Here is a 27,650-nt window from a genome sequence, read left to right on the forward strand (position 1 = left end):
TACTTACATGAAATGCATGATACATATGTATAAATACATAAACGTTTAAAGCATTCGCCTCTGTGGGCATCATAATCATCATATCGTACCCGGCCATAATAGGCTCGGTAGAATCGTACCCGGCCACGTGGAGCTCGGTAAAACCCAACTGATCAGTGGTTGCACAATAGGTGCCGTACCCGGCCAACTATAGTGTGGCTCGGTAGAGTAAAATAGATACATATATATAATGCATGCTCGACTCATGGAATCACATTCTAAACCTTTCGGAGTGACGTAAGGTCGGTATCCTCTGTACACGTTATTAGGACTAACTCTTCACTATGAACCTTATAAGAATTAGGAAGTACCAACAACATTGATAACATAAGAATAAGAGAAGTAACATTAACATCAATCGTTCCCTAAGAGGGAAAACAATGTAAGTACTGCTAGCTTCTAAGAGTAGAGTATCTTTGGAAGCTCGTTCATTACATTATGTACAATCGGAGTCGTGCAAAAGAAGGAAAGGGATAGCCTCACATACCTTGTATATACTTCCCCAATCTCAAGCTATGCAATTGTCAAAACTCCTTAGTCTACAATAAGAGAAACGATACTATCGTTATCATTTAAGCGTCATAACTATTATGTATCGACCACAACCTATTTTACGATGAAACGGACAGCACCTCCCCTATATATATGACCTCACACCATTCAAAATAGTCACCAAACAGCCCAAACAACATCAATAATAAACATATTGAGCCTCCCAATATAGTCCACACACAGCCTAATCACTCCATACATACGACGACCACCATAGTCGTGTCAAACAATCTGGAAATGTTACGAATAACTATCAGCCCATAACCCTACATATATATGGTGTTTCCCCACACCCTTCCTCCTCCAAAACTCCACAAGATAGTAGTAAAATACGCAGCCCAACAACAACGCAAAACAGTCCACAAAACAATAACATTACTACCAAACCTTTCGATATATATCTCACAAGTTCTAGCTTCAATGGCTTAGCCGCAACTTGGATAATCTTAAATACATATAGAGTAAGAGGTTCCTTACCTTTATACAGAAAGAACAACTCCAATTTGACCTTAAATTTCCATGAAATATCCCTCCAATGCTGCCACACAACAAAAAAAATGAAACTAGCGATCAATTAGTGTTTTTCGGCACTAGAATCACTTTAGAAGGCTTGAAATCACCTAGGATTGATATTAAGAACATGAGGGAGTATTTACAGAACATAAACCCTTTAAAACAACCTCCCACACGGGCTGGAACGACACAAAAATGAGCAACAACAAGAAGAACAAGAGACTTACTAGCGCCACGGAATTCCCGACACTTGATTTGTGTTGTTTGCCCTTTTTTGGGTCTTGAATCTTGAGAGAACCTTGAGAGGATGTTCCTAGGGTTCTAAGGTCTGAAAATAGTGAAAAGAAATGACTTAAAACGGGTTGTAGTCATCCTATATAGGTCCAAATATCTTAAACCGACTTAGTGGGCCCCATAGAGAGGTGCTTGGCGCAGTCTCGCGAAAACGCGAATATCTCTCTACTCCGAGATCGTATCGATGAACGGTTTAATGCGTTGGAAACTAGACTCATAGATCTTTAATTTTGTGGGTATATCACTCCGTAATTCCTTGTAAATTATGAGAAAAGATTAGAAACATTTGACCTAATGTTTAAGTAAAATTATGAACCTATGTTGCGACAACTTTTGTCGACTTTTGTTTCATAACTCGTTTGACTTCAAGACTTATGATACGGATATTATATGATTAAAATAACTTCATAAATGACCTCTTGAGTGTATTAAGCACCGCTAGATTACCTGAAAATTCGAGTTACAACATCCTTGATTCGTTTAACTTCTAATACTGGTTAATCACCCTTATACACTCTTGTATCACTTAAGACCAATAAGATTGACTTCTTATCATCTAAAAGATAATTCCTTCTTGGATTTATGTTAACTAATATATGTCATGAACTAACACATGTGGATATGGGTTGTAACAGATTTGTAAGCCATGAAATGATATTCTCGGGCCATGAAAATGGTGCCTCTGAAGCATGTCGCCTTTGAATGATGATATACAAATTCTAGAGATCCTTAGGCCATGGCATGGTGTCTTCTGGCTATGAGTATGGTGCCTTTAGACAATGATGCCTTTGGACAAATTGGCGATGTTTGAGCCCATGAGATGTAAGAATATGATGCTAAAATTAACAAGACAAGGCTTAGTCTTATGAGATTGAGGGCAGAGCTTAGCCCGAAAGAAGAGCAAATAGATAGTGTTGGAATAGAACAATATTTATGCAAGGAGGAACACTGATTAGTCCCATGAGAAGGCAGTGCTTAGCCTTATGCAGAATGGAGACAGAGCTTAGTCTCATACAAGATGTGGGACAGGGCTTAGTCCCATGAAAATAGAAGGCATTGCTTAGCCTTATGCAAATATGGTGGCATTGCTTAGCCTCATTCAAGGTTCAGGTCAGCTCTTAGTCCCATGCAAATGGAAGGCAGAACTTAGCCTGATGCAAATATGGAGGCATGGCTTAGCCTCATGCAAGGTTCGGGACAGGGCTTAGCCTCATGCAAATAGAAAGCAGAGCTTAGCCTTATGCAAATATAGAGGCAGGGCTTAGCCTCATGCAAGGATCGGGACAGGTCTTAGTCCCATGCAAATGGAAGGCAGAGCTTAGCCTTATGCAAATATGGAGTCAGGGCTTAGCCTCATGCAAGGTTTGGGATAGGGCTTAATCCCATGTAAATGGAAGGCAAAGATTAGCCTTATGAAACTATAGAGGCAGGGCTTAGCCTCATGCAGGGTTCGGGACATGGCTTAGTCCCATGCAAGTGGAAGGCAAAGAGCTTAGTCTTATGGAAATATGGAGGTAGGTTTTAGCCTCATGCAAGGTTCGGGACAGGGCTTATTCCTATGCAAGTGGAATTGCAATGCTTAGCCTTATGAAAATATGGAGGCAGGGCTTAGCCTCATGCAAGGTTTGGGACAAGGCTTAGTCCTATGCAAAGAACGAATAGCAAATAAGGGTAGAATGTTTCTTAGCTGAAGATATGTTTAGTGTTTGGTGGCCTGTTTGATAGTGATTTTGCTTCGTGTGTATATATTGCGAATATTATTGCTACGTCAGAAGTGCCTGCGCTCAAAGAAAAATTATAAGTTTCATAAGGGGAGGTTGGTTTGTGCCTTCGTCTGTTGGCCTTGCTCTGCTCCATTCATGGAGGCCTTATTTGAGTTTCCCTGGGTAACACCTAACTTTTACAAAAATAGAGCTTTCGAAAATATGCAATTATTGATTAAAATAGAGTTATTTTAGAAAAAGAGTGAAATATCAAGTAATTTTAGATGAACTAGTGACTGTAACACATTTCAGAGACATTTCAGCTTTCTCGTGTTAGAATTTTGAGGGTCCTCCTCAAAATTCTGCCCCAGTTTGGTCTATGATCCTTCGGCCAATTGCGAGTAACGAAACATTTTGAACCTTCTTTGGAAATTTGAGAATCCTTCTCAAAATTCTACCCTAGTTTCTTAACTAATTTCTAATTGTCTAGCATATGCTGGTGTCGGCTGGACTTGCTCTGGAATTTTGAGGGTCCTCAAAATTCTTCCCTAGTTTCTGGTTCTAGGGAAAAAGAAAATTTTATTATGATATGACCGAACCTACAGGGCTTCATACGTATCCCCTCTTAAACGGGAATCAGGTCAAGCATAGTTCAATTACATCAGATGAAGAAATGTAAGCAATGTAAACATAGTATCTATTGACTGCGTCTGAATTGATTGGTTTCAGCCAAACTTCTCCATCCATTTCCGAAAGTATGAGTGCTCCTCCTGTTAGCACCATGTGAACCATGTAGGGACCTTGCCAGTTGGGAAAGAATTTCCCTTTGGCTTCATCTTGATGTGGGAAGATCTTCTTCAGCACCAGCTATCCTGGTGCAAATTGCCTTGGTTTGACCCTTTTGTTGAAAGCTCTGGACATTCTGTTCTGATAAAGCTAACCATGACATACTGCGTTTATTCATTTTCCATCTATAAGGTCTAATTGCTCATAGCGGCTCTTTATCCATTATGCATCTTGAGTTTGGCTTCCTGTATGATTCTTAAAGAAGGAATTTCTACTCGGCTGGGATGAAAGCTTCGGTACCATTAACTAGCATGTAGGGAGTTGCCCCGGTTGATGTGCAAACTATAGTGCGGTATTCCAACAAATCAAAGGGTAGCTTCTCATGCCATTGTTTGTGGTTTTCTACTATCTTCCTTAGTATCTTCTTGATGTTTTTGTTGGCAGCTTCTACGGCTCCATTCATCTGAGGTCTATAGGTTGTGGAATTCTTGTGCTTGATTTTGAAAGTCTCACACATGGCTTTCATCAGATCACTGTTGAGATTGGCGACATTATCAGCCGGATCCGTAATATTTATTCGACTGCGCTCACTGGGGGTGTGCGGACTCCGGAGGGGCTCCTATAGCCCAAGCGCTATATTGCTGCGGCGTGCAACCCGATCCAACATATCACTGCGGCGTGCATCCCGATCCATATATATATATATATATATATATATCATTGTGGAGTGTAACCTGATCCATAAATATATAGTCCTCACCATCGGGTCCTCAACCTCTCTTAGTCATTAACTTCACAGCCACTCGGACATTTCAGTGAAAATCAGGAAACTCAGCCCACACAGTTTCCATATATTTAAAAGTTGAGTAGTGAAACTGAATCAAAATAAACAGGTAAAAATCATGAATAAGGATATGCTTTCAAATCGAACGGTGTGAGAAAAGTAGTAAAATACCCCTGAGGATTCGAACAGTTCGGCACAAGGCCCCAAACATGGCATTCAACCCAAGTTAATAGATTATTTTCTAAAACACATGGATATCATATAAAATTTATCAAAATATGCAACTCTACAGTCACAACGGGATGGACCAAGTCATAACCCTTACAGGTGCACGCCCACACACCCATCACCCAGCATGTGTGTCACCTCAGTTATCAAAACAGTATAAAATTCCGGGGTTTCATTCCTTTAGGTCTAGATTTACAATAGTTACTTACCTCGAACCGGATGAAAATCTACTCCTCAATACCCTTGCCACCCGACTCGGCCTCAAATTGTCCTGAATCTAACCAAAATCCGAATCATAACATCAATACAAGCCAAAGAGACAAAGCCCATATGAAAATTATCAAATTAAACTCAAAATCCAGAAATTGGTCAAACCCGACCCCCGGGCTCACATCTTGGAATTCGATAAAAATCACATCACTAGAATCCTTATCCTCCCACGAGTATATACATACCAAGAACATCAAAATCGGACCACAAATAACCAATTTAAACTCTTCAATTTCAAGCCCTAATTTCTCAAATTTTCACCCTTAAATCCCAAAAAGTTCATGCTTAATCAACTGAAAATCACCATATAATCGAGTTTTAGGTTCAAGAAACTTACCTCAATGAAAACCCTCTTGATTCCCTCTTCAAAACCCTTCAAAAAGCTCCAAGTCCGTGTAGAAAAGGTCGAAAATAACCTAAATTTCGTGAAGTCCACCTTGTATACTTTCTGCCCAGGCATCTTGCACCTGTGGCCCATTTTCCACATCTGCGGTCCAGACCACCGCATCTGCAACTTCCACATAATCCACCAGAACCGCTTCTGCGGTCACCTTACCGCACATGTGGTCACCGTACCGCACCTGCGGTCTTGCAGGTACGCTCCACCTTCCGCACCTGTGATTCCTGCTCTTCTCAGCCATGGCCGCACCTACGTCTTTCCTTCGCTTCTGCGGTCTTGCACCTGTGGTCCCCACTCTGTAGGTGCGGTTATGACAGAACCAACAACTTCAACTACATTCCCAAATTTCCAAACTCTCTGATAACCACCCAAAATCATCCTGAGGCCACCGGGACCTCAACGAAAAATATGAACAAGTCACATATCACTATTCGAACTTATTCCAACCTTCGAAACACTCAAACTACATCGAAACACCAAATCACCCTCGGATTTAAGCCTAAGGATTCTAAAACTTCCAAATTCCACAATTAATGCAAAAACCTATCAAACCTCATCCGAATGACCTGAAATTTTGCACACACGTCACAAATGACACAACAGACCTACTCCAATTTTTGGAATTCCATTCCAACCCCGATATCAATATTTCCACTTCCAATCGGAAAATACAAAATTTCTAATTTCGCCATTTCAAGCCTAAATCTACCACGAACCTCTGAATTGGATTCTAATTACACTCATAAGTCCCAAATCACCTAACGAAGCTATCCGAATCTTAAAAAACTAATTCCGAGATCATTTACAACAAGTCAACTTTCGATTGACTTTTCCAACTAAATAGCCAACTTAAGAGACTAGTGTCTCAAACCTCTCCAAAACTACTCCAAACTCGAACCAACCAACATGATATGATGAAATAAAGCTGAACAACACATAAGGAAGAAGAAATGGGGGAAAAATGGGCTGTAACTCGTGAAACGACCGGCCGGGTCGTTACATCCCCCCTCTTAAACAAACGTTCTAGCCGGGTCGTTACATCCCCCCTCTTAAACAAACGTTCTCCCTTGAACGAGTCAAGAAACATACCTGAAACTTCAAATAAGTAAGGATATCTGCTCCGTATCTCCCACTCGGTCTCCCAAGTAGCCACCTCTATGGTCCGACCTCTCCATTGCACTTTCACTGAAGCTATATCCTTTGATCTTAACTTTCGAACCTGACGCTCCAAAAGAGCCACTAGCTCTACATTATATGTCAGATCACCCTCTAACTGAACCATGTTGAAGTCCAAAACATGAGACGGATCGCCAATATACTTCCAGAGCATAGAAACATAAAACACTGGATGCACACTCGACAAGATAGGTGGCAAAGCCAGCTCATAAGCCACCTCCCCAATCCTTCGAAGCACCTCAAAAGGCCCAATGAACCGAGTTGAGCACCTAATTTTTGCCCTACATGGAAATAACTTCTAAATATAGACCAAAAATAATTTTAGGAGTTTTTCTTTATTTAGTTGCGTTTCATGCATTTTTAATAATTTTAAATCATAAGAAAGACCATAAAAATTGTCACATTTTTCATTTCATGTCATTTTAGGTTTAATGTGCATTTTTAGAAATTAATTACTCTTTAATCGTTTAAAATTAATACATAAAAAAGAAATTTTTTTTTTAAAATTTTACATGCATTTGTTAAAATTGGAAGATTAGTTAGTTGTTAGAAAATGGATAAATAGAATTAATGTTGCAAATTAGATAAGGTTTAATTTAGATTTTTTAAAAAAAAAGCAAAGAAGAGGAATTAATGTTCTTTGGGTCTTGCTTAGGATTTGGGCCAAAGGAAATTTCAATGGCCCAATTGTGCAAATCCGCTCCAGCCCAGATCCCATTAAAACCGACCCGCCTGACCTATATCCCTAAAATGCCTAAGAAAACCTATACCTAAGGCATCAGATCTTGGACACTCAAAAAGATCAGACCTCACCCATAGAGAGAGCAAAAACGGCGCATCTAGAAGGAGCTCTCATCTTCTTCTTCAATATCATTTTTTTCAACCCCAAATCAAAGAAAAGCTTCATGAGAGAGCCCTCACACACAACAAAAAATCGAACACCCTCCCCTTTTTCATTCTATTCTCACTTTCACAAACAGAAACATTCAGATTTAAAAGCACCAAATTTCATATCTAAAGAAAAGAACTCCGAAAAATCAATAAAAAAAAGAAAAAAGAAAAAAGATAAACGAAGAAGCTGAAAACAAATTCAAGAGTTCAAAATTGAGTCCAAAGTCTACAAAATTGAGTTCAAGAGTTCTTTGGATTTAAAATTCTGCTGATTCTACTGCTGCACCATGCTTTGATGAACTTCATCTAGGAGCGATTTCTTGGCTTTTGTTTGGCTCACCTCAGGTTTCAATTTCTACACTTTAGGTATTCCTTTAATCTCTTCTTAATGTGTGTTCAAGCCTGTTATCAACATGCTGAAGATCGCAATAAAAGGCTTATTTTTTATATCAAGAGGGATCTAAATCTTTATGTCATGACCCCGGTTCGCCCTCCGTTAACCATCATGATGACACCTAGTCTCTACGACTAGGTAAGCCTAAAATGCGGAAGATAAACCAAATTTGCGGAAGAAAACAATTTAAAACAGAAATAGAGTAATAAAACAGCATTATACAAAATATTAACTCTTAAAACCAATACATTTTCCCAAAACCCGGAAACCCATGAATCACAAGATTAGAGATACATAAGAAGCACTAACTCCAGAAATGTCTAACCAAAAGGGGAATACTAAAGGGCTATACTATTATAGAAAGATAGAAAGGGACTCCTCGGTCTGCGGACGCAGCAGATATACCTCGAAGTCTCTATAAAAACGCCTCGCCACAAGAATGATAAGACAGAGTGAAAGTATGATACGCTCAAATTACACTTTAATAAATAGTGTAAGGCAGTCAGTGTCAAATATAATAACCCAACAAGGTTGGGGTCGAATCCCACAGGGAATAGGTGTGAAAAGGTTACTCTTATAGTGTGTTGCTCGACCAAAGTCGTATCTCTATTCGGTTAACCGTAACAAGAGAATGGTTTTATAGTAACAAGAGTATGAATTGAGTTTGTTTGGAAGTTTCAACTAATTGGAATATTTATAGAGTAATTAATTGGATTAAAGAAACCAAGGTTGTGTCCCCTTTAATGGAGTGTAATGCTTATCGGTGTTAATATGATATATTTCTAATGGAAGGTTCTTTTGATATGCAAATGATGTCTAAGTGACTACCCAACATTTCCCAATAGTTGAGTAGTATTTCCTCTTTATAATTTTCCCAAATATAAAAGAGTTGCAATTTAGAACCATCAATATATGCCAAGTAAAACTCACTTATTCCTAAGCGATTCTATTAAACAAGGTTTAAAACCGTGAGTCATTGATATTTACTACCAAATTCTAACCCACTTTCCCAAGCAAAGCAAGAATTTAATGGCACTTGTTAATGTTTGCAACCACCAACAATAAATGAAGAATGAGAAATAAACAAATATCAACCAACCAATATATATATATTCAATGTTATACACCCATTAGCATAACACCCATTTAGGGTCCACAACCTTAGTATTTAAAGTTAGCTAATCATACTACAATACAAAAACCAAAGAGTATTTAATGTCATAAAAGCTTACAAAGTAGAGAATCTTCACCCAAAAGTTTCCAAAAGTGAGGAATATTAATATCTTGGAATGTGGTTCAAAGACTAGACAAGATGAGCCCACAAAGACATCATAAAACTATTTTTGTGGACTCAAAATCGGGACAGAAAATGGACAAAAATGCCCTTTCAGGTCTGATATGTGATCACATTCTTGTCGCAGAGCACGTATGTGGTCCGCAACTTAAACATCCTTATCAAAAACTTGAACCCTAGTTTACAGGTCTTCTTTGCATTCCAATTATTTGGATCGCATTGCATAAATGCGATCACATTTTGCATCGCATCTTCGTCCTTCAGTGACCTTCATGTTTGGTTTGCGGTTCACTCTACGGCTCGTATGTTGGTTCTGCAGTCGCATAATGGACCGCATTCTTGACTTGAGATTTAACCCAGATCATTGCTTTTGTCTGCGATTTGACGTGCATTCTGCGGCTCACATGTCTGATCTGCGATTGCATAGTGTATCGCAGACCAGCATTTTTGCTACATTTTGCTCTTTTCTTGTCTTTTTGCTTCCATTTCCATGTTCTTGGGTTCTCAGTCCTTATGTACTGTAGAAACAACAAAACTACACAAGTAACGAAGATAATTGCATTAAAACAAGCTAAAATCTAAGCAATTAGTATTGAAATGTGCCGAAATTCTCCGGCACATCAACACCCCCAACTTAAACTCTTGCTTGTCCTCAAGCAACTAAAAAAACTTATCCTATTCTATACTTTATTTACAAAACATGAAACGATAATGACTACGGGCGGTGTTCATTGCTAGTACTTCAAGCATGCATCTATAATTGTTTTACCCTTCCTGAACTGATAGTATATACAAGGAAAACTAATCAACTTGTGAACCTTGAGCCTCTGACATTGTGACAAAATGTTACCCTCAGCTGAGTGCAATTGCATTTGACTCAAAAGCTCAACTTTTGTTTAACTCCACAGTTCATGTACCCTCACTAGAAAGAAGGTCCCAAAATCACAATATTTACAAGGACAACAAAAAAGGGACAGTTTACAAATACACTCAATCTCACAAAGAACTTCAAGTGTTACACCATTTCATACCATAAGCTTGCCCTTATTTTAATTAACCGCTTATTCAAGAATGTTCGGTTGGAGGTCTCATAAGGACGTTTTAAGCTTGTAATGTAGGTTTCGGGAAGGGTTGGATAGACATTTGGGTACAAGTGACTTCACCCTCCTTGAACACTACTCACAAATTTCCATTTGTTTTTACTTTGCTTCTTTTCAAACCCTCATAGCCTCATTTGCGTCTAGTTTCCAATATAGAACCACCTTACATTACCTCTTCTAATTTTATTCAAGGCTCCATACTTTATATACATACACATATTTTCTCTTTTTTATTTTCTTTTTTTTTTGTACACAAATCTTTCTCTTGTTTTTTTTCTCTTTTGGAGCTTGAATAGTCTAAAACAAACACTTTTGAGGCATGTGGTCCTAACTCAACGTACAACCTTGCCAATATCCACTGCGACACCACCCCCAACTTAGGCTTTTAGCCTCGTTCTCAATGTTCAAGGAGGGACGGGTTCAAGAGAGGGGATTATTTTACAAAACAAAAAGGGAGAGGTTTGTAATGAGTTGGCCAAAGAAAAGGCTTAAAGGCTCAAATTGGGTACTAGTGATATTATTTATGTACAGGTCGGCTTGAAAGGCTACAGAGGTCTAGCAAATAAGACAAAGAATGCCTAAGATCATCCCTCCAACCAAACATACTATCATTTTTCTGAAAGACCAACCGGGCAAGTTCTAGATGATAGAAGTAAACACGAGAGTTATATACACACAGAGAACTCACACACACATGGTACATGAACTGTTTCATTCACATAATTTGACGCTTTCGAGTCAACACTTGGAAACTCAAGGCTTTCATCATAGACACATGTATAACTCTAGGTCGCCATAGAGTCACAGAGAGAGCCTCAAGTTCACAAAGTTTATCATAAAGACTAATTCCCTTAAGAAAGTTGTCAATCTATCCATCATCAGGAAAAGTCGACAAAAACAATATTTTTTATATGTGGAAGGGTATATGCTATGTACAGACACACATGCTTGATACTAGGCAATTACACCAAACCGGTCAAAATGATTCATTATACGATCCCGGTTCTACTATTACACCCTTGGAAAAGAACCGGGAGAAACAAAACGAAGAGGAATTGATTCCTAATCACTATCTACTTGTTTTTGTTGTTTTTCTTTTATATGGACAACGGTATCATATTTAACCGGGAGAAGAAAAACCAAATGGAATTGATTCCTAATCACTATCTACTTGCTTTTGTTGTTTTTCTTTTATATGGGCAACGGTATCATATTTACACAACGTTATTATGAACACAAAACAAACACTAATATTAACATCATCACGAATTTCATAACACAACTCATGTACCGAAGTCATACTAATATATACAGAACACAAAATACACATAAGTACAAGAGTCTGATTGTAATATAAAGATATGCATATGTACAACAGTTTCCAATATCACAAAAATATTTACAATGCTACCATCCACCCCCAACTAAAAGCATGCATTATCCCCAATGCATAAAAACAGAGAGACGAGTTTGAGGGGGGCTCCCTGAGTCACACTAAGTGCTATAGGAGTCAGTAGATGGCTGACTACTGGAGAGGTCACCCTCGGATGTGGAAGCTGGGACTAATGAGAGCTCGGTCTGAGGAGCGACCTCTCCTGATGGAGTAATGCTCTCAGACTAGTCCAAAGCAGAAGTTGGAGCTGGAGCTGGTGCTGGAGCCTGTGAGCTTCTACTCTTGCCCACCGATGGCGGGATGACTGATGGAGCTATAGGGCTGGCCATGTCTACTAGAGACCGCTGGATCGCTCTCTGCATATCTACTTGTTCCACTTCTGCAATAGCAGCCTCCTCAATAATAACATCCTCGATAGAGGCATCCGCAATCTGCTTTCCTTTATCCTGAGGGCCATCATCGCTTGAATATACAGAACTTTCCTCATCCTCGCTCCCATATTCCTCCTCATCTTCTAATTTACCAAAACCTCCGAACTCCTCCCCAGAATGGATCACAATATGGGCTGGAGGGGCTTTAGGCTGGGAAGCTCCGGCAGTAGGAGGGGCAGTATCAGTCATCAATGCAGTGAAGTCAAGACCTAAGTCCGGAGGTGTTGTGCCTGTCACATGATCACCATCTGTGAGAAGGAGGGATGATAGATCGAACTCCAAGTTCTACATCTTTTGGAGCTCGGTCTTCATAGAAGAAACCTCCTTCTTGAGTCCAGGCAACCAACTAACTTCACCCCGCTCTATCTTCTCCACCCTCAACTCAAGTTGTTGTAGACGATCCTCATATTTTGACTGTTGTTGTTGGAGGGCCGTCACTGAGGATTTCATGGGTGTCAGGGCTTGTTTGATTAGATTTGGCAATGTTTTCAAAAGCTGATCTACTTTGGCATTGGCATGCTGAGCCAGTAGACCAAGCTTCGAGATAGCAGGAATGGTGATGGCAGGCTGGACAGTGGTGGACTGAGAATTAGGCTCGAAAGTGGAAGTGGGGGCCACTGTAACCTGAGGAGTCACTGGTGTCTGGGAGTCACTGTGCTCTAGATCAATCGGATCTCGGACCTGAACCTCTGATGGGGCAGCATCAATAGTGATACGAGAGATATCAATGATACGTGTGATATCTATATCCCTCATTTCCTTTCCAGTTTTATCAGTTGGCAGGATGGTAACTTTCACAGCTTTACACAGAGTTGTGATCAGGCAAGGGAAACGAAGCGAAGTTGCATGCTGTATTGATCGAATCCCTATTTCTTGGAAGATCAACGCTCCCACATCTATCTTGATACCAGTCATGATGCAAGCAATCAGAAGGGACTTCTCGATGGCTATTTCAGTTTCATTTTGAGTTGGTACCAACCGAGAAGTGACAAAACTGAGGCAGTAGCAACCCTATCTCGTGAGATCTTCCTTATATATCTTGTGCTGAGGATCGACCCAAGCAGGAGTCCCTTTTGCTATCACTGAGGCAATTCATCCACATTCATTCTCCTTATTTTTGAATTTTTCAGTGTACTCAGTTGTGCCTGCTCTCCATCCTTTGACGTAGAACTCATTAAGAGCCTCAATGTTACAAAAAACAGTCTTTCCCTGGACAAGCACTTGGTCGGTGAAAACTTTGTTGCATTTGTGGTATTTTGTCCTGGAGGCCCCATAGGATGCATAGAATTCCCTCACAAGGGTCTCATTGTACTTCGTGGGTGGCTCAGTGAAGTTCTCCCATCTCCATGTTTTTATGTTTTCCAGGATATGGGGGTATTTGTCTTTGAGCCCGTTCATGCTCAATTGTTTCTCGCCCATGATTTTGCGCTTTGTGAGCCCTTTTCTAAATACCTCCCTGGACCCATCAACCCCAAATCGGAGTTGGAAATCTTCACCTCGTTTCCTTCTCTCTTCAGCCTCTATATTTATTGAGGGCCTGAGCTCCTCCACCTCAGACTTGGAGGGGCTCGGCACGTTGTCCTCTATCTTCAATCGCTTACTGGTGGAAGCCCGCCTTGATGTAGAGGATGAGCGTCTCTTTTGACCCATATCTGCACTATGGTGAAGAGTGAGTAACATCATTAACAATACGGAGAAGATACAGACAAATCAAAAGCAAGAAAGAAAATGCGATCTGGTCTGCGATAGCAAAACCATAATGCGGACCACAGACTTGTCGCAGATCTTGTAGTCTCAACTGGTGGTCTCATTTTGCGGTGAGTTATGCGATCGCATAACCACTATGCGGACCGCATAACTATCGCAAAATTGACATGGCTATATGGTTCAAAACTGAAATCTCTGTATCACTCTGCGGTGAATTTGCGGTCCGCATGTCAAATCTGCGATCGCAAAGACACCTCATTTCATCATCTTCTTTAGAAGATTTAGGGTTTAGTTATACGGCCAAAATGCGGATCGCATTTTCACAATGCGGGATGCAGATGCCTTCTTCTTCACAGGTCACCCAAGCTTTCAACAATGGCGGTCCTATTTCATTCTACCCCGTACCCCAAATTATTTTCAACCCAAAAGCATCTACACTACAGAGAAGCAACTACACAAGCATCTAAACACATTTTTGCACAGGATTTAAACGAAAAATCTCTGAACCTACAGTGGAAATCAAAGATAAAACGAGGGAGAAACGGGTACATACCAGTAGAGATTGATGATTGGGACAATGAGTGTGACAAATGGAGTCCTTTGGTTGCAAACAATTTGAGCTTGATTTGGTTCGAAGTTCCATTCGTGTTCTTCCCCCCCTTTTTTTGTTTTGTTTTAAGTAAGTAAGAGACGAGAGGGTTATGCGGACTTACCTTGTCGATTCTGCGATGGATAGGACACCGCATAACACACAGTGCGACCGCATATGTGTTATGCGATGAGGTTAAGGACCAAGCTGAAGGGATGCAAATGCGGTCGCATAAATCAAATGCGGACCGCATAATGTACCACCACACCGCATTTTCAACCACAATTTTAACCCAAATCTCTGCTTAGATTTGCGGTCAGAGTGCGGTCCGCATAGATAAAATGCGACCGCATTTGTGCAGCAGAATTCACCTAGTGGTTTTTCTTCCACTTTTTATGCATTCGTACCAATTATTGTGATCTTTTGAACCCCCTGCACTCTGACACACACTTTAAATTTCTCAAATAAATCTATCTATCAAAATCTAAAAATTCATAGAACAAAAGAGTGTTACCACACATGGGTTGCCTCCCATGAAGCGCTTGATTTAACGGCGCGGCACAACGAAGTTGATGTTCCTTTGGTTTCACTCAATGGTCAGGCATGGACCATCTTTGAGAGCCAGCTGCTCCACCAAATGTTTTTCTCCATCAGTTCCCAAGTAGTGCTTGATGCATTGGCCATTTACCTTGAATGTCCGGGACCCATCTGTTGATTCTAATTCCACCTCTCCATAAGGAGAGGCATTGACCACTTTGAATGCACCAGACCATTTTGATTTAATCTTGCCCGGAAACAATTTGAGCCTTGAGTTAAAGAGTAAGACCAAATCACCCGTCTTGAACTCTGTTTTCAAGATCTTCTTGTCATGGAAAAACTTCATCCATTCTTTGTACACAGCTGCACTTTCATAAGCATGGAACCGGAATTCCTCCATTTCATTGAGTTGTGTTAACCTCAAATTTGCAGCTTCAGCCCAATCTAACTTCAGCCTTTTGAACGCCCACATAGCTTTGTGTTCTAATTCCACGGGTAGATGACATGCTTTACCAAAGACTAGCCGATAAGGAGAAGTACCAATAGCCGCCAATGCATTTACCAACTCCATGTACCCATCCATGTCCTCACCTTCAAAGTTTACCAAGATAGCCGCCAATGCCTCACCAAGGTATTATTCTTCCATTTTCAATTCGACGGCATCTTCAACATCATCAACCACATCTATCACTGAAATGCTCTCATACTCATGGGGTAATTTCATACCCTTGCTCTCTTGAAATGTGACTTCTTCATCATTCACCCGGAACTTAATTTCATTTCGCTCCGAATCCACAAGTGCTCTTCCCGTGGCTAGGAATGGTCTCCCCAAGATGATAGGGATCTCTTTATCAACAGCACAGTCAAGAATTACAAAGTCGGCGGGCAAATGGAATTTTCCAACTTTCACAATCACATCATCAACAATTCCTACCAGTCGCTTAATAGATCGATCGGCCATTTGTAACCTCATGCTTGTTGGCCTCGGCATCCCTAATCCGCTTGCTTGTAGATGGCAAGTGGCATCAAGTTGATGTTAGCCCCATTTTCACAAAGGGATTTTGCAAAGTCACGCTCCTCGATAGTGCATGGAATAGTAAATGCTCCCGGGTCCTCTTTCTTTTGGACAGGGCTTGTGGCAATAATAGAGCTAACCCGGTGAGTCATGTTTACCACCTCATTCTTTGTGGTCCTCTTTTTGGTGATCAAATCCTTCAAATATTTGGCAAACCCCGGCATTTCTTGAAAAGCCTCCAAGAATGGAATGTTCACCGACAATTGCTTTAGAATATCATAGAATTTCTCAAGCTTGCTATCATCAACCCTTATAATAAGTCTTTGAGGAAAAGGCGGAGGAGGTCTAGGAGTAGGAGGTGGAGCTTTTGATGTCTCCTTATCCTTTTCATTCACCCCTTCTTGGTTCACTTCTTGCACCTTCTCTTTTTCCGGCACCCTTTCAACTTCAACAACCCCTTGCTCTTCTGCTTCAACTTCTTGTTCGGCTTCTTCCCCAACAACCTCTTTCTCAATGTCACCTTGTAAAACCTTCCCACTTCTAGTAGTTATTGCCATGACGTGAGAAGTTGAGCCACTTCCACCACTCTTCGGGTTCGCAATGGTATCACTAGGAAGTTGCCCTTTTTGCTTTGGGTTATGCTCTCTTGAAAGGTCTCTCATTTGCATCTCTAAATTTTGGATAGATGCGGTGTGAGAGCCAACAACTTCGGTCATGTTTCTCCTGGACGCGTCAGACTTTTCTTGGTTTTGCAATACTCTTTCAAGCATGTTTTCTAACTTTGACTCACTTGACGACCCTTGAATTGCATAATGAACTTTTGGGGGAACATATAGGTTGTAGCTCCGGTTTGCAAAGTTGTTGTTGTTGTTCCAATTTCCTTGATGCGAGTTACCTTGATCATTTCTCCATTGTTGGTTGCCTTACCCTTGCGGGTTTGGCCTCCACTGGCTTTGTTGACCTTGACCATGGTAGGGTTGCCTTTGATACCCTCCTTGAGGGTTGTTGATATATTTTGCTTCCTCAAAAGTTTCATCTAAGATGGGTTGGACATCTTCCACTGCATTCACTTTATTTGTCTAATTCTCGGTAAACATCTTTGTCAACACATTTACATTTGTTGCAAGCCCGGCAATCACCTGATTCCTCTCTTGTTTTTCCTTGATTAAGTTGCTCAAGGAAGGAGAGCCATATGAGATTCCTCCGATAGTATCCTCTGAATGCCATGCTTGGTTGTGCTTTGCCATTTTGTCCAGTATTTGTGTCACTCTTGCAAATGATTTGTCCATGAAAGATCCGCAAGCTGCATTCTTGGCGATGGCTTGATTCATGGGATCCAAACCCATATAAAATTTTTCCAACAACATGGAATCCGGAAAACCATGGTTTAGAGACCTTACCAAGTATAATTTGAAGCAATCCCATGCCTCATGCAACTGCTCTCCATGTATCTGCTTGAAGAAGAAAATCTTATCCCGCAACTCAAACTTTTTGCTCTACGGGAACCACTTGGACAAAAACGCCCGGACAAGTTCGGGCCAAGAATGGATAGAGTTGGGTGGCAGATTCTGGAGCCATTTCCTTGCATCTCCAGCTAGAGAATACTTGAAGCATCTCAACCTCAGGGCATCGTCAGAGACATTGTTTTGTTTGTGCATTGCACACACACCCAAGAAATTCCTAAGGTGTTAGTTTCTGAAAAATCCTTTTGCCTTGAGTATCAAAATTAGACCGTGTTCCACTTTAAACGTTACAGCTCCAATAGCTAGTGGTACAATGGCGTTAGTATCCTCAATGTACTCCTTAATGTCTGCGAAAGGATTCTCTCCTATTTCTGTCTCTGCATCATCACCATATTCAGACATGTTTTCCTATCAACACCAAGCAAAGCAAGCAAAGTGTGATGGAATAGAAATAGACGTTAAGTAAAGTACACACTAAATAGTAATTTCAAAAAAGTATTCCCCGGCAACAGCGCTAAAATTTGATACGCTCAAATTACACTTTAATAAATAGTGTAAGGCGGTCGGTGTCAAATATAATAACCCAACAAGGTTGGGGTCGAATCCCACAGGGAATAGGTGTGAAAAGGTTACTCTTATAGTGTGTTGCTCGACCAAAGTCGTATCTCTATTCGGTTAACCGTAACAAGAGAATGGTTTTATAGTAACAAGAGTATGAATTGAGTTTGTTTGGAAGTATCAACTAATTGGAATATTTATAGAGTAATTAATTGGATTAAAGAAACCAAGGTTGTGTCCCCTTTAATGGAGTGTAATGCTTATCGGTGTTAATATGATATATTTCTAATGGAAGGTTCAATTGATATGCAAATGATGTCTAAGTGACTACCCAACATTTCCCAATAGTTGAGTAGTATTTCCTCTTTATAATTTTCCCAAATATAAAAGAGTTGCAATTTAGAACCATCAATATATGCCAAGTAAAACTCACTTATTCCTAAGCGATTCTATTAAACAAGGTTTAAAGCCTTGAGTCATTGATATTTACTTCTACCAAATTCTAACCCACTTTCCCCAGCAAAGCAAGAATTTAATGGCACTTATTAATGTTTGCAACCACCAACAATAAATGAAGAATGAGAAGTAAACAAATATCAACCAATCGTTATATATATATTCAATGTTAAACACCCATTAGCAAACACCCATTTAGGGTCCACAACCTAAGTATTTAAAGTTAGCTACTCATACTACAATACGAAAACCAAAGAGTATTTAATGTCATAAAAACTTACAAAGTAAAGAATATTCACCCAAAAGCTTCCAAAAGTGAGGAATATTAATGTCTTGGAATGTGGTTCAAAGACTAGACAAGATGAGCCCACAAAGACATCATAAAACTATTTATAGTGGACTCAAAATCGGGACAAAAAACGGACAAAAATGCCCTTTCAGGTCTGATATGCGATCGCATTCTTGTCGCAGATCACGTATGCGGTCCGCATCTTGAACATCCTCATCGCAGACTGGAACCCTAGTTTACAGGTCTTCTTCGCATTCCAATTATGCGGATCGCATTGCATAAATGCGATCGCATTTTGCATCGCATCTTCGTCCTTCAGTGACCTTTATGTTTGGTTTGCGGTTCACTCTGCGGCTCGCATGTTGGTTCTGCGGTCGCATAATGGACCGCATTCTTGACTTGAGATTTAACCCAGATCTCTACTTTTGTCTGCGATTTGACGTGCATTCTGCAGCTCGCATGTCTGATCTGTGATCGCATAGTGTACCGCAGACCAATATTTTTGCTACATTTTGCTCTTTTCTTGTCTTTTTGCTTCCATTTCCATGTTTTTTGGTTCTCTGTCCTTATGAACTGTAGAAACAACAAAACTACATAAGTAATGGAGATAATTGCATTAAAACAAGCTAAAATCTAAGCAATTAGTATTGAAATGTGCCGAAATTCTCCGGCACATCAAAGTACCTGGATCTGCACATGAACAACATGCGCAGAAGGGGCATGAGTACACCACATCCGTACTCAGTAAGTGCCAAGCCTAACCTCGGTCAGGTAGTGACGAGGAAGGTCAGGGACCTACTGAGGTTAAATAAAATATAAGGTATAACAGTGTAGAATAAGACAATATAATTAAGTGCAACAGTAAGAAATAACATTGAATAAAAAGAACAATAACAACTAGAACAAAGACAAAATAATCACGGAAAGGAAATACAACTCAACACAGAGATAATAACTGGGGTACCTTCCATGATATCGTCTAGTAGTCCCAGTTACATCTATCCAGTGGATCTCCCAGGATACCGTTCCATAGTCCATCCGAAGGATCTCCTGGGATCTCGTCCCATAGTCCAACTATCAGTGCGTGTGGATCTACCGGAATCCCGATCCGTAGTCCCAAATATAAATACCCAGTACTAGGGGAATCTGCTAGGTGCAGTCTCGTAGTTCCATATAACTGTGCAGGGGGATCTACCGGAATCCCACATCTGTAGTACCAATTAAACATACAAGGGGTATCTACTGGAATCCTACATCTGTAGTCCTAAATAAACAGACAAGGGGGGATCTACCGGAATCCCACATCCGTAGTCCCAAATAACAGACAAGGGGGGGAGGTCTACCGAAATCCCACATTAGTAGTCCCAAATGTAATTACACAGCAGCATCAGGAAAATATTCAGAAATGTCAATTTCATATCGAGGAAAACAAGTAATTCTAGACTGGCGTGCTGCACGGAATTCATGTAAAGCAGTTTGAGTAAATAAGGCAATTAAAACACTTAGACATGCTTTCCTAAGCTAACAACAGGTTTTAAATACAGGTAATATGAACAGGAAAAGAAATATACTAGTAATTACTTAATGAAAATTGGATTTTCAACAATTAGCACAAGTACGCACTCGTCACCTCACATACAAGGCATTTCAATTAATAGTAATACAAAATCCTAAGGGGAAGGTCCCCCACACAAGGATAGGCAAGCCACTTACCTCGAACAAGCTCAAAATCAACTCGAAACCACGTTCTTGCCACAAGTACTTGACTCCAAATGGACCAAATCTATTCAATTCAATTTCATAATGTAAATAACACTTCAAGTAACTGATTCTACAAAGAAATTCCAAGCTAATATGCGAAATTACGTAACATGACCAAAATGCCTCTCGGGCCCACATCTCGGAATCGGGTAAAATTTATATTTTTAAAATCCTCATACTCTCACGAGTTCATGCATACAAAAATTATCCAAATCTAAGGTCAAATACCAATCAAAAGTCGAATTCTAGGTTTAAGAACTTTCTTCCAACTTTTCCCCAATTTTCATCTCCAATCCAAAATTAAATGATAAATTCATTTTTATATTAATGAATTACAAGAAAAAAGGAGTAAGGAATCGTTACCCAATTGATATCTCTGAAAATTCCTCAAAACCTCACTCAAATCCGAGCTCCCAAGCTCTAGTTTTCACAAAAATGGTTGAAGCCCCGATATTGAACTTAAACATTCTGCCCAGCTAATTCCTTCTTTGCGAACACGGAAGGCCCCTCGCATTTGCGAAGCACAATTACACTTGGACCAAGATTTCTTCATCGCGGACGCGATACACGGGATGCGAATGCGGTTCAAAACTTCCTCCTCCGACGCGAACGTGGGAAAGCCATCGCGAACGCATAGTTATAGAACTCCCAGCTTCGGGAACGCGGGAGACACTTTGCGAACGCGAAGCACAAATTCCCTGTCAGCCCAAGCTCCTCTTCGCGAATGCAAGACCCCACTCGCGAACGCGAAGAAGGAAACCAGAACTAACTGTTGCAACAGTTTCTGCAATTTTCTAAGTTCCAAAGATGACTCATTGGGCATCGGAAACACACCCGAGGCCCCCGGGATCTCAACCAAACTTACCAACATCTCCCATAACTTTATTCAAACTCGCTCCAACCTTCGGAACACTCAAAACAACATCAAAACACCTAGTTTTCATCAGATTCAAGCCTAAGACTTCCAAAAACTCTAAAAATACTCTTTCAATCAAAAGGTCTATCAAACCTCGTTCGAATGACCTGAAATTTTGCACAAACGTCACATTAAACACTACGGAGCTACTCCAACTTCCGGAATTCCATTCCGACCCTCGAATCAAAATCTCACTATCGAACCAGAAACTTCAAAAATTCAACTTTCGTCATTTCAAGCCTAAATTAGCTACGGACCTCCAAAACACAATCCGAACAGGCCCCTAAACCCGAAATCACCCAACAGAGCTAACAGAACCATCGAATTTCCATTCCAAGGTCGTCTTCACACTATTCCGACTACGGTCAACTTTCCAACACTTAAGCTCTCATTTAGGGACAAAGTGTCCCAAAACTCTCTGAAACTCAAAACCAAACATCCCGGCAAATCATAATAGCAGAAATAAACATGGGGAAAGCAGTTAATAGGGGATCGGAGCATTAAATCTTAAGATGACCGGCCGGGTCGTCATATCCTCATACACTTAATCATTCGTTCATCCTTGAACGAGCATAGAAACATACCTAAAGTAGTAAAAAGATGAGGGTACGGGCTGCGCATATCCTGCTCGGTCTCCAGGTCGCCTCCTCGACTGGCTGGCCCCGCTACTGAACCTTTACTGATGCAATGTTCTTTAACCTTAGATTTCTAGCCTACCTGTCCAATATTGCCACTGGCTCCTTAACATAAGATAGATCCTTGTCCAACTGGACTGAACTGAAATCCAACACGTGCGACGGATCACCGTGATACCTCTGGAGCATCGAAACATGAAATACCGGATGAACTTCTACCAAGCTAGAAGGTAAGGCAAGTTCATAAGCAACCTCCCCAACACGCCTCAATATCTCAAAATGGCCAATAAACCTTGGACTCAACTTTTTCTTCTTCCCAAATCTCATAACGCCCTTCATAGGCGAAACTCGAAGCAAAACTGGAACCTTCCGGTCCACGTAACTCTTCTGTCTGGACTGGGATATACGGAGTCTATCCTGAATCACCTTAACCTTCTCCAAAGCATTCAGAACCAAGTATGTGCCCAGTAATCTAGCCTCACCCGGCTCAAACCAACCCATCGAGGGTCTACACCGCCTACCATATAAGGCTTCGTATGGTGCCATCTGAATGTTGGAGTGATAGCCGGTGTTGTAGGCAACTCCACCAATGGCAAGAACTGATCCCAAGACTCTCCAAACTCAATCACACACGCACAGAGCATATCCTCAAGAATATAAATAGTGCGCTCGGCCTGTCTATCCATCTAAGGGTAAAATGTTGTACTCAACTCTACCCGAGTACCCAACTCATGTTGAACGACCCTCCAGAACCGTGATGTGAACTGAGTACCTCTATCTGAAATGATGGAAACCAGAATACCATACAGACGAACAATCTCCCGAATATAGATCTCCGCCAACCACTTCGAGGAATAAGTAGTACACATAGGAATAAAGTAAGGGGACTTGTTCAGTCGATCCACAATCACCCAAATAGAATCGGACTTCCTCAAAGTCCGTGGGAAGCCAACTACAAAGTCCATGGTGATCCGCTCCCACTTCCACTCCGGAAACTCCATCTGCTGAAGCAACCCACCCGATTTCTGGTGCTCACACTTCACTTGCTGATAGTTGAGGCACCGAGCTACAAATCCAACTATATCTTTCTTCATACACCTCCACCAGTAGTGCAGCCTCAAATCCTAATACATCTTCACGGCACCTAGATGAATGGAATACTGTGAACTATAGGCCTCCTCCAGAATCAACTCCCGAAGACCATCAACATTGGGTACACAAATCCGACCCTCCATCCTCAATACACCATCGTCACCAATAGTCACATCTTTGGCATCACCTTGCTGAACCTTGTCCTTGAGGGCAAGCAAATAAGGGTCATCATACTGACGCTCCCTAATACGATCAAATAAGGAAGACCGAGAAACCACGCAAGCAAGAACCCGACTTGGCTCCGAAAGATCCAATCTCACAAACTGGCTGCCTAAGGCGTGAACATCCATCGCCATAGGCCTTTCTGATGCTGGTAAATAAACCAAACTCCCCAAACTCTCTGCCTAGCGACTCAAGGCATCGGCCACCATATTAGACTTTCCCGGGTGATACAAAATAGTGATATCATAGTCCTTCAACAACTCTAACCACCTTCTCTAGCGCAAATTTAGATCCTTTTGCTTGAACAGGTGTTGCAAGCTCCAATGGTTAGTATAAATCTCACAAGGAACCCCGTATAAGTAATGGCGCCAGATCTTTAGGGCGTGAACAATGGCAGCTAACTCAAGGTCGTGGACATGGTTATTCTTCGCATATACCTTCAACTGTCTGGACGCGTAGGCAATAACCCTACCGTCCTGCATCAACACCACTCTGAGGCCAATCCTTGAGGCATCACAATAAACTGCATAAGACCCTGAACCTGTAGGCTGTATCAAAATTAAAGTTGCTGTCAAAGTTGTCTTGAGCTTCTAAAAGCTCACCTCACACTCTTCCATCCACTGGAACGGAGCACCCTTCTAGGTTAACCTGGTCATAGGGGCTGCAATCAATGAAAACCCCTACACAAAACTACGGTAGTAAGCCACCAAGCCAAGTAACCTACAGATATCTGTAGCTGAGGATGGTCTGGGCTAATTCTACACGGCCTCTATTTTCTTCGGATCCACCTGAATAGCCTCACTCGATACCACGTGGCCTAGGAATGCCACGGAATCCAACAAAAACTCACGTTTTGAGAACTTAGCATATAACTTATTCTCTCTCAGAGTCTGAAGCACAGTGTTGGCCCAAGAACAGGTGAAGTTTTGAAGAATGACAAATGAACTCCGTCATGGACCAGGTCCATCTTGTGAAGAACTGTCATGATCAACCTACACATGTGAGATGTACGTAAAGGAGATAAGTCCTACTGATCAAGCAACAATATCTCCCGATATGATCGAAAAGTTTGCATATTGGATAAGGAGAGAAAGTCTCCTTATATAAAGAGAACACAATTCGAATAAAGAGAGTGTTAGAGTTTGATATCTTCAAGGACTCAACTACGATAAAAGATCAAAAATTGAGTCCCAATCAAACTCTAATTTCTAACCTATTAAATAATGGTGATTGTTCTCTTTTACAGTGATTTGCACGATTGCAGAAGTTAAACCAAATTTAAAGCAAAAGAGCAAGGCAATTTTGCAAGCAATTTATGTAAGATTTGATTGTGTACTCCTGAAGCTACTTGAACGAGATAGAAGAACTAGTTCCATTGTGGTTTTTCTTATTCTAGTTTAATTGTAGTAGGTGGTTTAAAGTTGTACCCTTCAGCTTTCATAGAAGAAATTGTATTAGGTACTTTGAGTATTCAAGTTATAAGCTAACTTAATGTTGCCGCAACAGTTGAGGCTGTGTGCCACAACGGGATTAGAGTTAATCCTTATGTTTACAAAGTGTTTTTGTAAATGCTGTTTTGGCTCAGTGATTTTAGTGGAAGTTTGGGAAGATCCAACTGAGTAGTAGGTCGTGGTTTTTTACCTTTTGAGTCAGGTGTTTTCCACATAAAAAACTCTGTGTTCTATTTTTTATATACTTTTTATTCCGCAAACAATAGTAGTTAGAACACCTAGAAGAACCAGGTTCTTCTACAGCGAAAATTGGGTACCACACAAATCACCCCCCCACCCCCTCTTGTGTGGTATTGACATTTAGAACATCAATTGGTATCAGAGCGGGTTATCCTTGAAGAGGCTAACACCTTAGGAAAAGATCAACATGAGTGCACCACCTGGAAATTGGGAAGGACAATCCACTCCTAGGCCTCCACTTTTCAATGGTCAATACTATTCTTGGTGGAAGAACAGGATGAGGGATTACATCATAGGAGAAGACTATGAACTCTGAGACATAGTCACTGATGGTCCTCTTGCAACTACTAAGAAGAATGCTGCAGGAGTGGATATGCCAAAGACAATAGCTGACTGCACTATTGAAGACCTAAAGAAGTGGGAGAAGAATGCCAAGGCCAAGAAATGACTTGTATGTGGATTAGGTCCAGATGAGTACAGTAGAATTCAAATCTGTATCACTGCTAAGGAAATCTGGGACACTTTGCAAGTGGCTCATGAAGGAACACCTCAAGTGAAGAGGTCTAGAGGAACACTACTGTATTCTCAGTATGAGAATTTCACCATGAAGGAAGGAGAAACCATCCAAGAGATGTATACAAGGTTCACCACACTGAAAAATGAACTTAAGTCTCTTGGAAGGATTATTCTTGAAGAATACAAAGTTGAGAAAATCTTGACAAGGGTTCTGCCAGTCTCTTGGAAAAGCAAAATCACTGCTATTCAGGAATCAAAGAACATTGTTATCCTCAAGCTGGATGAACTAATTGGAAACCTTACTGCCTATGAACTGAGAAGGAAAACCATGAAAATGGATGCACCAAAGAAGGAAAGAAGACTGGCTCTCAGAATTGCTGAAGGTTCAGATCTGGAGGATGATGAAATGGCTATGATCATAAGAGATTTCAAAAAGTACCTGATGAGAGGAAAGGATTCTTCAAGAGGTACAACCTTCAACAAACCAAGGGCTCCTGAGAAATAGACCAATGAGGTTTGCTACAAGTGTGGTAAGACTAATCAAATGATCAAGAATTGCCTTCAATGGGAAATTGAGTGGAAGAAGGAAAAGGCTGAACGAAGGAATAGGAAGAAGGAACAGGTTCAACCAAAAAGGAAAAAAGGATCAACAAAGGCTATGGTTGCTGCCTGGGGAGAAACATCAAATGAGGACTCAGAAGATGAAGCTGGAGATGAACAAGCACTTATGGCCATCGGAAAATCAGATGATGAAAAAGAGGTAAGTATTCTTCATCTCAAAGACAAGATTAAATTCTTGTCTAAAGAAAGGTTGTCTGAGCTACTGCTAGACTTCATTGATGAGTCTGTGATAATTAACAATGAGAAGGAAGATATATCTAGGGAATGTATGATCCTAAAATCCAAGTGCAAAAATCTAGAGTCTACGGCTAATGAGAGTGAAAGTGAAAATACTGAGTTGAAGAACCAGGTTCTGGAACTGGACACTAGTGTCCTAGAACATAGGTCTGATAACTTAAAACTGAAACTAGAAACAGGAAAGAAGAAAGCTGATCACACACATCTCACCCTAGAAGAAAACTTAGGAAAAATTAAGGATGAGTTGTACAAGAAAGATGAGCAGATAAAAGTATTAAAAGATGATCTAGGGAAGGTAAAACATGAACTAGACAAAACTTGCAAATGGAACAAGGCTACTAATGCACTCTCTTAGCTACAAGAACATCACAGTAGCAAAAAAAAAGGACTTGGTTATGGGACTCAAGCACCTAAGTGGGATCCTAAAAGCAAGTACCTCACTCTTCCTGAGAACAAAATTTGCACACACTGTGGTAATACTAGCCATTAAAAAAATAAATGTAATGCAAAAGAAAAGGCCAGTCAAAAGAACAAAACTTTTGTTCAAGAAACAAATAGGCTGCCTGGGTGGGCTAGAAAGAAGTTGGTTTATCCCTTTGCCCATAGAAAGGGACCCAAACTAGTTTGGGTTCCTAAGACTAACCCCTGATTTCTTTTTGCAGGTACAAATGAAGGGAAACAGCCAAACATAGTACATGGATAGTGGTTGCTCAAACCATATGACTGGAAGCAAGAACCAGTTCCTTTCACTTGAGGACTTAAGGGGAGGCAATGTCTCCTTTGGAAATGGGAAGAAAGGTGAGATCATTGGGGTTGGAAAGGTAGGTAAGACAGACTCTCACTCTATTGAGAATGTCTACTTGATAGATGGCTTGAAATATCGCCTGATCAGTGTGTCACAACTATGTGACAGAGGTAACCTTGTAGCATTCACCTCTACTAAATGCTTTGTGATTAACCTGACCACTGACAAGATTGTTTTTCAGGGAATAAGAGTTAACAATACATACATTGTAGATTTGTCTACTCTCTCAAAAAATGAACTAACCTGCCTAAGTGTGCTGGATAATGATCCCCTCCCGTGGCATAAAAGACTT

At 40.7% G+C, this 27,650-nt stretch overlaps 2 protein-coding genes across 2 annotated transcripts; both read right to left on the minus strand.

The window, feature by feature from the left end:
- Positions 1-15,130: 15,130 nt before the first annotated feature.
- On the minus strand, positions 15,131-15,664 carry LOC138882915 (uncharacterized). The gene has a single exon (XM_070163559.1). The coding sequence runs from the start codon at positions 15,662-15,664 to the stop codon at positions 15,131-15,133; it is 534 nt and encodes a 177-aa protein (XP_070019660.1).
- Positions 15,665-16,074: 410 nt separating this feature from the next.
- Positions 16,075-16,866, minus strand: LOC138882916 (uncharacterized). Its single transcript, XM_070163560.1, has one exon. It carries the CDS (start codon positions 16,864-16,866, stop codon positions 16,075-16,077), a length of 792 nt encoding a protein of 263 aa, XP_070019661.1.
- Between the last annotated feature and the right edge of the window lie 10,784 nt (positions 16,867-27,650).

The sequence above is a fragment of the Nicotiana sylvestris genome, chromosome 12 (assembly GCF_000393655.2).
Source record: "Nicotiana sylvestris chromosome 12, ASM39365v2, whole genome shotgun sequence".
In the NCBI taxonomy this organism is placed as follows: Eukaryota; Viridiplantae; Streptophyta; class Magnoliopsida; order Solanales; family Solanaceae; genus Nicotiana; species Nicotiana sylvestris.

Coding starts and splice junctions, on each gene's coding strand:
- LOC138882915 (XM_070163559.1), bottom strand. CDS start 15,664: ATGGATGGGTACATGGAGTTGGTAAATGCATTGGCGGCTATTGGTACT.
- LOC138882916 (XM_070163560.1), bottom strand. CDS start 16,866: ATGCTTGAAAGAGTATTGCAAAACCAAGAAAAGTCTGACGCGTCCAGG.